General features: G+C 51.8%; 8 protein-coding genes across 8 annotated transcripts; 6 read left to right on the forward strand and 2 right to left on the reverse strand.

The window, feature by feature from the left end:
- Positions 1–289: 289 nt before the first annotated feature.
- Z517_01698 (uncharacterized protein) lies at positions 290–1,396 on the forward strand (the record flags this gene model as incomplete). Its single annotated transcript, XM_013434656.1, has 1 exon — positions 290–1,396. The coding sequence occupies one exon, from the start codon at positions 290–292 to the stop codon at positions 1,394–1,396; it is 1,107 nt and encodes a 368-aa protein (XP_013290110.1).
- A 749-nt stretch (positions 1,397–2,145) lies between these two features.
- Positions 2,146–3,000, forward strand: Z517_01699 (uncharacterized protein; the record flags this gene model as incomplete). The annotated part of the gene is made up of 1 exon (XM_013434657.1): positions 2,146–3,000. The coding sequence occupies one exon, from the start codon at positions 2,146–2,148 to the stop codon at positions 2,998–3,000; it is 855 nt and encodes a 284-aa protein (XP_013290111.1).
- Positions 3,001–3,460: 460 nt separating this feature from the next.
- Z517_01700 (uncharacterized protein) lies at positions 3,461–5,392 on the forward strand (the record flags this gene model as incomplete). The annotated part of the gene is made up of 1 exon (XM_013434658.1): positions 3,461–5,392. One exon carries the CDS (start codon positions 3,461–3,463, stop codon positions 5,390–5,392), a length of 1,932 nt encoding a protein of 643 aa, XP_013290112.1.
- Positions 5,393–5,975: 583 nt separating this feature from the next.
- On the forward strand, positions 5,976–7,697 carry Z517_01701 (uncharacterized protein; the record flags this gene model as incomplete). The annotated part of the gene is made up of 4 exons (XM_013434659.1): positions 5,976–6,038; positions 6,096–6,143; positions 6,205–7,433; positions 7,496–7,697. The coding sequence occupies 4 exons, from the start codon at positions 5,976–5,978 to the stop codon at positions 7,695–7,697; spliced, it is 1,542 nt and encodes a 513-aa protein (XP_013290113.1).
- A 591-nt stretch (positions 7,698–8,288) lies between these two features.
- On the forward strand, positions 8,289–9,095 carry Z517_01702 (uncharacterized protein; the record flags this gene model as incomplete). The annotated part of the gene is made up of 1 exon (XM_013434660.1): positions 8,289–9,095. The coding sequence occupies one exon, from the start codon at positions 8,289–8,291 to the stop codon at positions 9,093–9,095; it is 807 nt and encodes a 268-aa protein (XP_013290114.1).
- A 432-nt stretch (positions 9,096–9,527) lies between these two features.
- Z517_01703 (uncharacterized protein) lies at positions 9,528–9,853 on the reverse strand (the record flags this gene model as incomplete). The annotated part of the gene is made up of 2 exons (XM_013434661.1): positions 9,528–9,592; positions 9,646–9,853. The coding sequence occupies 2 exons, from the start codon at positions 9,851–9,853 to the stop codon at positions 9,528–9,530; spliced, it is 273 nt and encodes a 90-aa protein (XP_013290115.1).
- Positions 9,854–10,859: 1,006 nt separating this feature from the next.
- Positions 10,860–12,416, reverse strand: Z517_01704 (uncharacterized protein; the record flags this gene model as incomplete). The annotated part of the gene is made up of 1 exon (XM_013434662.1): positions 10,860–12,416. The coding sequence occupies one exon, from the start codon at positions 12,414–12,416 to the stop codon at positions 10,860–10,862; it is 1,557 nt and encodes a 518-aa protein (XP_013290116.1).
- A 706-nt stretch (positions 12,417–13,122) lies between these two features.
- On the forward strand, positions 13,123–13,674 carry Z517_01705 (uncharacterized protein; the record flags this gene model as incomplete). Its single annotated transcript, XM_013434663.1, has 1 exon — positions 13,123–13,674. One exon carries the CDS (start codon positions 13,123–13,125, stop codon positions 13,672–13,674), a length of 552 nt encoding a protein of 183 aa, XP_013290117.1.
- Positions 13,675–13,759: the final 85 nt, after the last annotated feature.

Below are 13,759 nucleotides of genomic sequence, written 5' to 3' on the forward strand. Positions count from 1 at the left end.
CTTCTACCTTCGCCAAACCCTGGCTTTTGGTCGAACTATTCCACCCTCGTCAAACCCTGACCCATATACTTGTATTGACTAACTCTGGCTACTGCTTGCAGCAGCCAACTCTCCCTCGCCGCGAGTGATGTACCAATTTAATCTTGCGTTGTCTCCCTTTGGACAAATATCCACTATGCACCTGGCCCTTGCCACGAGATCGTTTGTCCTTTTTACTAGGGAATAGATATGGACTGTTGGGACCACCCGATTCTTTCGATTCTTTCCATCCGCCATTATTGTTGTGAACATGGAAACCCTTCAGCAACACCACTCCTCTCCTCCCGAAATGTTCTACAATCCTGCAGTCTCAACCAATGTGTCGTCTTATTTTGTCCGGCCCAACAAAGTGGTCAAATCGAACAGCAGGAATAGCAGTCCACGGACCTCGGGGCGAAGGCAAACGATGACTGCAGCTGCTGCCTCGTCGAGAACTCGGTCCGTCGTCGACCATCTCCGCTCCAGCACACAGTGGCAGAACACAGAGATGCCTCGCTCTCGACCCCTCAGTTGGCATCCGAGTTCTTTCGAGGCGGTCAACTCGACGACCGTCAACCCCGTTGCCAATGAACCAGACCTGTCTACTTGGAACTATTCGACAGCTCAAGTCCACGGCCTTGTCACTCCGATCTCTTATCCGGTCATGAATGAACCCCAGATACCAGAAGCTTTTACGCCGCTTGATGAACTGCCATCCCAAGATCCAGCTTTAGTCTATGAGGATCAATCTTACCTCGACAATATGTGGTATGGTCAAGGACAAACGAAGTCGAACTCTGCCTCAGTTCCTCTCTACCCTCATCAATCGCTCGCACAACCAACATGGGGTTTCGACGATCAGGCGATCATGGCGCCCAATGTACAGACAGCACCATCCTCGCCGGACTCTCTCCCATTGCAGAATTTTGGGCTTGACACGTTATCCCTGGGGAACAAGGACTCGAAATCGAACGATGATTCGGAGGAATTGGTCGGTATGGGCTTGTACGACTCACCTGCTGAAGTTCAATCATCGTGCCTTCTCTTTGGTGGCTCTACAGCCTCAGCCCGAAAGGGTTTGAAGTTGGAAGAGTCTTTCGAACCAGTGGAGAAGGATGACGAGGAAGAGGAAGACGCCGACTCAGAAGATGCCGAAGAGGATGAGATGAATCAACAAGACGCGCAGCAGGAGGCCGAGGATGACGTTCAGCCATGTAATACCTCCGATACTGCCGAGTACGAGGGCCAATCTATCGCGGATCACCTAATATTTGGGATGCAAGCGCAGCCAGATTCCCTGGCAATGAAGTATCTTTCGACTCTGAGGCAACTGAATAGTGCCTACTACCCTTCGGGGCATTCTTACGGCTGGGCCTGAATTTGACGACTTGACGACAGTAATGACCAGCCACGTGGGAAATGGCATTGGGGCTGTTGGCACATTTGCAGCGTTCCACACATTGTTCTTATAGAGCCATGATACCCCTCTATGTGACGACCTTGAACGGATCGTCAGGCACATGTATAATCTAGATTACTAGGATTTTTGAAGATATCCTATTTTCCTCAAAGAACACATTAGTGCAATGGGTTCAATGCACATATGCACCATGAAACGGACAACGTTTTCGATGTTTAGTAGTTCTCGACACTGGGAAACAGTTATCTTTCCTCGTAAATCGAGGAATGTACTTGACTGTCAGCCAATAGGAGCATGGCACATGCACGGCCCCCACTTGGTTAATGAGGCCCGTCTGTCATTGGCCAGAGGTCAACAGAGTCACGTGGATGTCTCAACCACCCCACCCAATTCGTTGTCTCGGATTTTGACAGTTTTTCCCTTCGTTCGATCATACGAAGGACTCTTCTATAGAGGGTCAACCAGCACCTGTTGAGCGAACTCCTGCATGTAACTCACAGCCTCCGCCTGCAAGTACGTGTTTCAACATGCGCGTCTTCACTATCACCTCCATATCATCTCTCCCAACAATTTTTTGATAACTACAACCTGATTCACTTATTCCTGCTGTCTCTCCAAATTCCTGGTGTGAACCGAAGAGTATAGTCCTAAATCGCACAGATCCAGTCATTCGTCCGTATCTCCTCCGTTCTGAGACCCTCAGCACCATGACTATGCAATTTCCACCATGGCGACACGACTCTGAGTTGGCCATGGTCCGGGACTGGTTCTTTCCCGCGAAGACGAAACAGGAATTATATTCTACAGCCGAATCCCCCACTTCGCAAGACCTGAGGCGGCGTGCTATTGACAGGGTCAATCTCTGGTTGTTCAAGGCTGGTCAACTTCCTTCAGCGCTGGTAGCCACGGCGAGCTTAACGGATGCTTTGATTCACGATGAACAAAGGAGGTCACTATCTGGCACGGGCATCTCAGACCTGGCCATGCAGAGCATATATGCCATGGCGTTTGCGAGGTTCGTCAATGGATTTGTTGACCGTGATGTCGCACGTTCGTCTGCTGCTGAAATGGCTCGAGATGATAGTCCCGAGGGAGAAGAAGTAACCCCATTCTCAGCAAGTGCTGCCAAGGGTGAAAGCTCCATGTATGCTTACGCTGCCATGATCGGGATGCCACAGACATTTGTTGATCTCCGCCATCAAGTCACACACGCTGACATCCCCAATATGACGTATATGAAAAAAATGACAGAGCAGGCTCTGGACTGGATGTGGGAGAGGTGGTGGATCAAAAATGTGACTGGCACCCCGGAACGGGCGATGAGAGAGCTGGAGGAAAGACGACGCATATCACGAGACGCCAGAAACGCCGCAGAGCTGAGCAAAAGGGATCCAAGTAGGTCCGTGCCTCAAACTGATTCTGATTCCGACGATCAGGATTCTCAAATGAAGACAGCATGGGGATTGAGCAACACAGCAGAAAATGATCCTGATGTTCCGATCTCAGCTAGAACTAGACATACAATGAAGCGCAAATCTGCAGCTTTAGAGGATGGGGATTAGATGTAATACTCGAAGCAACTCTTGTATTCCTGACAGTCTACGTACTCATGTACTGTGGTCCTACTTGCTCGCAGCGGCAGGCAGAATCTATCATCTGCTGAAAGAATGGTATTCGAATTCGGAGATTATGTTGTGACGAGTCTTCACTGGTATTTAGTACCGAGTACCTTTACCAGGCGCTATAAAGTCTAGCGCCTCGTAATTTGTATTATCCTCACATCGTCCTCCGCAGCCGCCAAGCCTTTCCGAGATCTGAACGTGCAAAGTCGTACAAAGATCACTTCACTCGTCATCTGAAAAGGCGCTCTATTTGCACTCCCGGACTCGACTCGGATACCTCTCGATTCTCTAAACAAAGAGTTAATTCGTGTCCTCCTTTCACCGATGGGAAAGCATCTACTGAGCCCTCCCCTCAACTGCGCCTTCTTGTCCGTCCTCTTCTCGCATTCTCCAGTTCGACATGAACAACCTCCCGGTTAGGGCAAACGAGAGCCCATTCTACGAGGTGCCGTCAGACCATCGCTTGACGTCTTACCCAACCGAGACCAAGATCATTTCCACACTTGCGTTGTTGCTCCTGGGATATTATGCCTTGTCCTTATTTGACGCTTGGCCTTCGACGATCAAAAGAGCAGTCTACGAATTCGTCGTCTATATAACGCCTTCCCACCTGATCTACGCTATGCAGTACGGCCTGGTTCACCTGGGTCGTCTGAGCCCAGAGGATGCCAAGTTCAAGAGAGCAAACTTTGGGGATATGATTGCAAAACAGGAGGCGTTCAAACTCATACTGGGACAGCCACAGTTGCCCCTTGCACTTCGGAAGGCTAGGAGTTTGTCGGGGTCATACATGTCTTTGGGCCACGAGACCGGTCCCCCTGGCTTGGGAAACTGGGACAACTCCTGCTACCAAAACAGCGTGCTGCAGGGTTTGGCTTCTTTGCCGGCTCTCATCGAATATTTAGAACAGAGCCTGGATTCTTGTGAGAGGTATGATGCTCCAGCAGCCACACATCAGGCCTTGGTGGACTTTCTGGGACAACTATCCGATCCAAACTCTCGGACCAAGGTTCTCTGGACTCCCAGGATACTCAAATCTATGGACAGCTGGCAACAGCAGGATGCTCAGGAATATTTCTCACGTATTCTCGATGCCGTTGAAAAAGAGGCCAATCAATATGTCAACAGAATGAAACGTTCCACAACTGCAGGTCTGGAATGCCTGAGGAAAGCTGAGCAGAGAGGTTCTGTGACGGACATACGTGGAGAAGAGCAGGCTTCTGGGGCTTCACAGCCTGGGAGGATCGGCGATTCAGCACCATATTTGAAGGAGCGCAGGCTTCGGAATCCCGTCGACGGCATGACCGCACAATGTCTGGAGTGCAGGACTTGTGGCTTCACCGAGGGTCTGTCCCTAACGCAGTTCAGCTGCCTGACTTTGAACCTGGGACTGCAGGGAGCTTGTGATGTTGAACAGTTGCTTGATGAATATACGGCACCAGAAGAGGTTGAAGGGGTTGAATGTGTGAATTGCACAAAGCTGGCAAATGGCGGGATGACTTCCAGAGAAGAGGAGGACAAAAGGCCAGAGCAATCCGATGCCGAGCCAGCGAAGAAAAGCAAGCCAGTTTTGAGGACCAAGGCCAAACAGATCACTGTCGCGCGGCTACCCAAAGATCTGGTTCTTCACATCAACCGCAGTATTTTCGACAACTATGGCAACCAGCTCAAAAACACCGCTCACGTCCGAGTGCCTGCCAGGTTAGATTTCTTGAGCCGATGGTGTGCTCCTCTTGACAAGAACGATAGTTCTGTCGAGGCTATATTCGAGTTGAAATGCGTCGTGACGCATTATGGGAGCCATCATGACGGTCACTACATTGCCCTCGGGAAACGACACAAAGATTGGTATTCTTTCAACGACGAACGGGTTACCAAGATGTCAGAAGAGGAAGTCCTCGCTCGGGGCAACGGTTTCATGCTGTTTTACGAAGCTGTTGACCCACCTCCACCTCCTCAGGCAGAAGTGGAAATGCCAAAAGTGACAACAGCAGTCGTTGCGGGCCTGGAGGAAACTATCCCCCGAACCAAGGACCATCTTGATCCAGAGCAGATGGGTGAGATAGAGCAGCGGTCTGACAGACTGTTTGACGACGATGAATTGGGCGTGTCGGAATTCGACCTTACTCCCTCCAGCGAGGTGTCTCAAGACTCTAACTCTGCTTCTTCCCAGAGCAGCTCGCCGGTCAAGGTTCTGGCTGAGAAGACTAAGAAACAACACGGATCGGAGGGATTTCCTGGCATGAACTTGAAAACGGCGACCGATGTACCCAGTCACATTGTACAAGTTCCGTCTTCTGGAGGACCAACTTCTGCCGTGCCTGCCGTTTAAGAACAGAGCTGGCGATCTCCTGGCGAACGAAATTATGAATTAACGACAGAAGTGCCCAAAATATGATACCCAATGAATGCATGATTTAGCTATGGATGTATTCGCGTCAGTAATGGGAGCTGAAGTGTGATTATAGCAGCGTCACCAATTTACGGATATCATAATACCCTTTTGATTCCACGACGATATTGTCCAGTGTAGTGACTCGTTTCCTGTTCGTTGACTTTGGCTCGGCTTTGTGCAGGTTTGTTCGAGTCGAGAACTAGAATTTCTTGACCAAGGAACCAGCTATTGGATATACGAGTGCTCGTGTGTTGCATCCCCAAAGCAGGTCGGTTAGTCATCAACCCCGTTTAGTCCATCTTACATAAGTGCCATGGTGGGGCAACGCTCACCTATGCTCAGTGCGACTTTTCGTGCGTCATTGGATGACAGCGCAGGCACCTTGACGGACTGAGCCAAAACGTTCACCACGAAATTGACACAATCTGCCCGGGTACAAATGTAACGCTAATGAAGACGTAGAGAATAGAGAGTTGCTGCCACCTCCACCGTCACTTCTGTCTCCCTCCCGATCTCTGTCATGTCAAGCTCAAGAGATGCTCCGCAAGTGAGCCGCCGGATAAGCGAGGTGCTCCCTGACGATGTACGTCCGGCTTTCACAAGTTGAGATGTGATAATACTGATAGCGGTGTGCGCGCAGCGACAGGACGGCTCTAGCAGTGAGGATGACTACAACAGGAAGATCGAAGTGAGTTTGCCCATACCCGCATGCTGGAATGTGCATCACCTAATTCGTTTCCTTCCTCCAGGTTGTCTTTGACAACGATGTCGCGCGCCGACGAAAATCCTCGACCGTGCTCGCGGAAACCCCTGCGGTCGAGAAGCCACAGAGAATCCAGGCCGAGCGCACCAAGTCTCAGTGCTTGGTCCACAAGCTGGTCGAGAAAAGCTCGTTAGGACAGCAACCCCTGGTCGAATCCAAGCTCGAACAGATCGACGAGATCGAGCCTTCGTCGAAGCTGGATGTCAACGGTCCGACCTCGGGCAAAGACGACATCCGCGCGACCGAATCCCGCCTGCTCACTAAGAAACAATTGAGTGATATGGCCATGAGCGTGAGGACGTTGGCGAAGAGGTTGGGCAACCTAAAGGTCAGATTGAGGGTTCGGGCCATCTTCCTGCTCACAAAGATATATGACAAGACGTTGATTTCCAAGACGAAAGAGGTGACGAGGTGGTTGCTGTCCAAAGACAGGTCTGTACCTTATATTGTCTATGTCGAGGACAGCTTGAAAGACAACCCGGCGTTCGACGCAGAGGGTATTTGTGCCGAGGACCCTTCGTTTCGAGAGCGTCTGAGGTATTGGGATGCCGAGCTGGCTCGGAGGCATCCCCATACATTCGACTTTGTGATAACACTTGGCGGTGACGGGACCGTCCTCTATGCGAGCTGGCTGTTCCAGAGGGTGGTACCACCGGTGCTGTCCTTTGCCCTCGGTTCATTGGGATTCCTCACCAAATTCGACTTTGAAGACTACCAGAACACTCTATCGCAGGCTCTAAAGGACGGTGTGACGATCAGCCTGAGGCTGCGATTCGAAGGCACTGTTATGCGGACCAACAGGCGCGTCGACGATGCAGAATGCCGAGACATCGTCGAAGAACTGATCGGAGAGGAAGCCGAAGATCGGAACACCCATAGACCAGACCGGACATTTGAGATTCTGAACGACATCGTGGTTGATAGAGGTCCGAATCCGACCATGTCGACCATTGAGCTTTTTGGGGATGAAGAACACCTTACGACGGTGCAAGCAGATGGTATCTGTGTGGCCACTCCCACAGGATCCACTGCTTACAATCTTGCCGCTGGCGGTTCACTGTGTCACCCTGAAAATCCTGTCATTCTCGTCACGGCTATTTGTGCCCATACTCTATCATTCCGACCGATCATTCTTCCTGACACCATTGTTCTTCGCTTGGGAGTCCCATTTGACGCGAGATCGAACTCGTGGGCGAGTTTCGATGGCCGTGAAAGGTAAGAGCCTTATCATTAGCGTGGTTGCGGATCGTGGAGGCATTAGACTGACTCGATGACAGAATTGAACTATTTCCAGGCGACTATGTGACCATTTCGGCTTCGCGATATCCGTTTGCTAACGTCATGCCACCGGGGCGTCGAAGTGAAGATTGGGTCAATAGCATTTCAAGGACATTACAGTGGAACTCTAGACAACGACAAAAGGCATTTCACGAATGGGATGGCGAAAAGACAGTCAAGGAAGCACCCAACAAGGGATAATCTAGACGAGTCTTAGATGTCAGCCAATGGATGCTGATATAGATGCGTGTAGCCTATGAGCAGGCATCAGCCCAGAACTAGGTTTTGGGGGATGAAGATTCAGTTGTGTTTGAACGAGAAATCGATGTTCACGATGACGGACACGATGTTCGAAGACATATAGTGCGTCCTACCGCTCTAGACATACCATGGATGTACAGAGGTCGAAGGGGAACTCGTGTGCTCTGTGAACCTCAAGCTCTCCTGCGAATCTATCCCCATCACTGCAAAGCATATCGAACGTTTCTCCTCGCCCAGATCTCTTGTTACATGAGCATGCGAGGGACATGGCGGGATTGTGTAGGGTTAGCTGTTGGAGAGTGCGAAGTATTTGGCGCCTCGTTAAAACTGGGACGCCCTGGACGCCACAGAGTGGCTGCATCAACGCTTATTTCAGCCACTAACGGCGTTTTGACTGCAGCATCACAACTTTCTGAAGTTGATCGCTCCCAGACCAATTCGCTTCGCTGACCACCGGTACGATATTACAAGTAACTCGCCGGGGTCTTTTGGTGCTGCTGCTTCTTTCCACCAACACGCACCTCTCAGGCCATGGCCGCCGCTCCGCCATCCCTCTCAAACTACCCGCCGTCACACACCAGCTCCCCCTCTCGCCATCTCTCTCAATACTCTGCCTCGTCCACTGTCGCCGGGACTCCCCTCCCAGACCGCACGTCCGGCACCCCCACCAGCATCACATCAGCCTCGACCCTGCGCTACCCGTCGACCCGCAAGACCATCTACGACCGCAACCTCAACCGGTCGCGCAATGCCGAACTGTCGAGAGCCAGCTTCGCCTACCTGTTCATGGAGATGGTCGCGTACGCACACAAGCGTGTCAAGGGGATCCAGGACTTTGAGAAGAGACTGAACGAACAGGGCTATCCCTTGGGGTTGAAGCTGCTGGATCTTCTGCTGTATCGGGCGTCGCCGATGGGTGGCTCGAGTTCGTCGAGCGGAGGGTCGTCGAGTAGCAGTTCCGGAGCAGGGGCCAGTCGACCACTGAGGCTATTGCCCCTTTTGACGCTCCTGACCACCAAGCTCTACCCTTTACTGTTCTCCCGACCCGCCGACTCGCTTGAACAGTCCACGACAAATCCAGGGGAGTACATGATCATCGACAACACTCCGCTCACGAACCAGTACATCTCGGTCCCCAAGGAGATGTCCCAGTTGAGCGTGGCAGCATATATTGCGGGAATTATCGAGGGCGTGTGTGATGGCGCAGGCTTCTCTTGTAAGGCCAGCGCACACAACACGGGCACCGACGTGTGGCCCAACCGGACCGTGTTTCTGATCAAGTTTGACGAGAGCGTCATGGAACGGGAACGGGAGCTGGAGAGGCAGGGAGTCAAGTGAGGAAACTAAAAGTTCAGGGGCGAGGTTACCAACCGCTTTACGATGCTAAGGCAGCAAGATGGACAAGTTCGAGAAGAACTTAAAAGAGGACAAAGGAAACGTGGTGAGAGGGGTAACTATCGCTAACTATCTGCAATGATGGTGTCAGCCAGAGGCACAGCTCGAGGGATGTAGCGCTGTGCCCGCACTGCGAATTTTGGTCCAGATCCCTCCCTAACGGTGCTGTACGGAGCCACTGTCCAACTGTCATGGCCAACACTTTCCACAACCACCTTCCAGCTGCTCTACGACTCCCCACACAACACGCCATTATCATATTATATTTCTCGATGTCCAGCATTGAACTCTATACACTCGATCTCATCGATCCCCTCGTGTTACACTCAACGCATTTCAGTGGCACATTAGGATTTGAAGCCAACCAGCAGCGCTCTAGCTGCTACCTTGGGGCTCCGGAGGAGGAGTGTCAGGCCGGATGGGATCGATTGTAAAGATGCCTGTTGAGGGCTGTCAGCGCGAAAACCTGTGGATTATCAGTATTGCAACGAACCAGAGACAGGTTTGTCCATGCCGGGACCTGCACAAGGCGCGGTCCGAGTGTGCGGGTCGATTGGGGACATCATCAATTTGAACGACTCTGGACGGGCAGTTGGGCCTGCCCGAAGGCCTGGTGGTGGTGTCGGCAATCTTGAACTCGCACAGAGCACAGCATTTGACTGTTCGTCTGGGGAACGAATCCACGATCTGGTGTCGGCCATTGTGATACAATTTTCTGCATGTTTTTTAACAATGTCAAGTCTCCTGTTTCTTGTGGTTGACCACGAAGCGCTTGGCTTCCGTGCAGAACCAGAATCAGGCAAAGGCTCACCAGAGTCTCTCAGAGATTGCTCAGTGTTCAGCGGTATTTCTATACTCTGATTCTTTCGAGGATGCTCGGGCAGACTTGTTTCTAGGAAGGCTCGTTGCGGAGAGAGAGAGAGAGAGAGAGAGGTATAGTGATATTCGCGAGGCAAGAATGAGCTATTTGATCGAAGCAGAAAGCAGAAACAGGTCCTGGGTCCACGCATCTTTATATCAATCCCCCGCCCATCCCGTGTTTGGATGGATGCGAGGCGACGGTCAACGCAAGAGGCAGACGTCAAATCTGTTTGATATGTGGCAGCTGGCTTCTGTCAACCGGAACGAACAGAACGGCGGGCGACGTCCCCTCCGTTTGATTTATTGATTGATAGTGAGAGAGTCTGACTCGTTCGCGTGCCACTTTGTGATATGGGCGGGTGGGGTTCACTCACAGCACAGTGAGAATCATGAACAGGAACAAGAATAGGAGGGGCAGTGATAAGACAGCTCTGAATAGATGTGTCGGAATATTGATGAAGCGGAAATTGTCGAAGGGGTTGGGTTGGCACGGAACCATCCAGACTCCGCTATGAGAGAAAGGCTGAATGAAACATTCGATAGGAATGTTAGATGATTCTGGTCACTCGGTATGCTCTCCCGCCCGTTCATTTCGGAGGGATGGGAATCCTGGACTATATTCATTACATGTCCGAATTCGGAATTCTGTATTGGTGACTGTCCGCTTGTACGAGGTACAGGAGAAGGTGTACAAGGTTTTCACTTCTTGTTCCGTTTATTCGTCTGTGTACGCTGCAATCCAAGTCAACGCCACACGTTCTTGAATATCACCCGCCCACCCACTCCAAGAAGGCGGTTGAATCGCGCCTGGTTCACCATGTACATGCATGAAAAGAAGATCACTATTCAGACCTTCGCACGGTTGTCTCGTCGGCGGTTGTAGGGTTCGCGGTCTCTCGAGTTTCGCTCGTACGAATGTTCTCTCTTCCGCCGTCGAGGAGAGCGGGACCGGGAGCGAGAGCCTGATCGCGACCGCGAATATGAGCGTTTCCGTCGGTCTCTGTTCCAGTCTCTGTCGTTTCGCTGATCACGACCACTGTCTCGAGACCGGTACGAGTCTCGATACGAGTCTGCGTCTCTGTGCCCATCCCGGTTCCTCTCCCTATCGTCGCGTCGGGGAGCAACAGCACTTGCATTTGCGCCAGTCGGGCCGTTCCTCCCACCCCCGCGATCATCATCGGGCAAAAACCGCTCATCTAGGCCTCTCGTGTCGAATGCCCCTGACCCGGGCCTTGGGCCGGCACCACCACTGCCCTTCCACCTCTTCACCTCATCCCCAAACCGGCCAGTATCCTCCCCCTTGAGATCCGTGTACCTCGTCCTCCCCTTCTTCCCCAGTTTCGTCATGTCTCGCAGCCGCATGTACTCGGGCAAAGTAGACTTGTCGGTGACTTGATCCTCGAACCTCGCACCCATGATATCTCTCCTCTTGAGCAACTCGGCCGTCTCGTCGCCCTGGAAGAATGCGCCTTTGTGGTGGTATCGTGCCAGAAATGTGGCCTCAGAACGGCCCTCTTCGCGCTCCTGTTTCTGTCTTTCCAGGTATGCTTGGTCTTCCTTCTCCCGCTCCTCCGCAGTCAAATTGCGCCGCCGTTCGATCTCTTCGAGCTCCTTTTCCCGTGCAATCAGTGCCTCCCGATCGCGCTTCAGACGCTTCAGTTCCCGAAGTTTCCAGGCTGCGTATTCGGCGGCAGGGTCGAGACCGTCAGTGTCGTCCACCATGGATTCCGGCAGTACTTCGTCATCGTCATCCCATGCCTTTTTGCCCTGGGCACGGGCGAGGGCGTCACGTTCGAGTTTGTCTTTGATCAGAAGTTCAGCTTGGGCGAGACGCCGGGTTTGGACGTCTACTTCCAGGTCTGGGGTTGCAGATGCTTCAGGACGGGCATCAGAGACTTGTGCGGAAGGTTTCCGATCCGATTTCTTGATAAATGTTGGGCGCTGGAATCTTCGCCGAGGCTGTTCTTCTTCGGACGAGGTTTCTTCCTCGTTCTCGTCCTCCGAGGACTCCTCCTCTTCTGATTCCTCGTCTTCCGTAGATCTTTCTCTTGTAGATTCCGGCCTTATCGGAGCCTGTCTAGTGGAGGGTGCTGTACCCTTTGGCGGTGGTTGCACTTGTTTTGTAGGCGCAGCATTATCATCATCTTCCTCTTCTGTAACAAAGCCTTCCTCGTCATCCTCATCGCTTTCCTCTTGTCGAGCTGGCTGGATGGTAGGCGGCCGTGGTCTCGTGGTCGGCGGCTTCCTCTGGGGTGGCGGTGGTTGCTGCTGCTCTTCCTCTGGTTCTTCATCCTCGTCAGACGATTCTTCCTCCGCAATTGGCTTGCCGGGACGATACCTTGCAACGGGTCGTGCAGGGTTTGCAGTCATCCGCTTCGCGGGGTTAGGCATTGGTGGCGGCATCTTGAGAGCGGAGCATCAAGTATGGCGATAGATGAGAACGTGTCAAAAAGTCAATACCACCTCAAGGCTGGGAAGATTGCCTGCAAACCGGAGACCTGCTCTGGTGCCGGAACCCATACACTTTTGAACAGAGAAATGCAGGATGCTTGATGTTACAGTACGGCGCAGTAAATAATTTTACTCGGTCACTACGTAACTCGATCTGTCGTCGGCGCTACTGCGGGTAAATATGTGCAGTAACACGATCAGCCACGATCTCTCGTTTTTCTCATCTCATTTTCACTTTGTTTGTGAATTGGCATCGCTCATGACTACCAGCATGGTGACACCTGATGGCAGCTTTGTTACTGGAACAGCACTGTCTTTATAGTGCACTTGGGTATTAACTGTCCTGGGAATTACACTTCTGTAGGTGTCATGTCCAGTGTCACGGTTGTCTGTCGAATACCCATCCTGCTGAACGTGCGTGATAGATCAGTGAATGCTATGGCAGTCGTGATCCCTGGGTAAGACCGGTAAGCTCTTTCCTCCGCCATGGTCTAGTTCCTACCGCTTCTATCCTCGCCTTATGCTACATCTTTGCGTTCATTTAATGTCCGTCAACTAAACGTCCATATCCAATACTTGATGAGTCCACAATCACCCTTTCATTTCATCCGAACAAGAACAAAACTTCATTCCTTGAACCACAAATTCTACCAGAATTATGTCTGATAGAAGTGAAACCCCATCACCTACCGCTATGCCATCATTCCGGTCTCGCGTCATTGGAACCTGGGGCCTGGTGTCGTACGTCGCCATCAATCTTGAGGACCCGCAAGACATCGTCTACCCAATGGGCAAAGAGTGCAAAGGTCAAATCATGTACAGTAAGGACGGCTACATGGCAGCATTGCTACAAGAGGCAGACCTCGAATCCTTCGACCATGACTGGAAGGACGGTACTACTCAAGAACTGGCCAATGCAGCAAAGAAGACCATCGCGTACTGCGGGCCATTCTATCTCGATGAAGAACACAGCAAGCAACAAAAGATTGTCCATCACGCCCAAATCAGCGTTCACCCCAACTGGATCAACACGCTTCAAATTCGATGTGCAGATATGTTTGAGGAGGATGGCCGTGACTATATTATGCTGGGACCAGAGTCTCCGACTGAGTGGCAGGGTGTCAAGCGACTCCTTCGGCTGAAATGGCGCAAGCTCACTCAGAACGATGCGGCTCAACCTCCAGCAGACGCTAAGGAGCTCAAGATCTGAGAAGTGACACATATGGAGAACATGGCATAACTTACAATAAGATCCTCAGGAGGTGCTGACGACACAATCGTTCGACCATTCGGGA

This window comes from Fonsecaea pedrosoi (assembly GCF_000835455.1).
Source record: "Fonsecaea pedrosoi CBS 271.37 unplaced genomic scaffold supercont1.1, whole genome shotgun sequence".
NCBI lineage: Eukaryota > Fungi > Ascomycota > Eurotiomycetes > Chaetothyriales > Herpotrichiellaceae > Fonsecaea > Fonsecaea pedrosoi.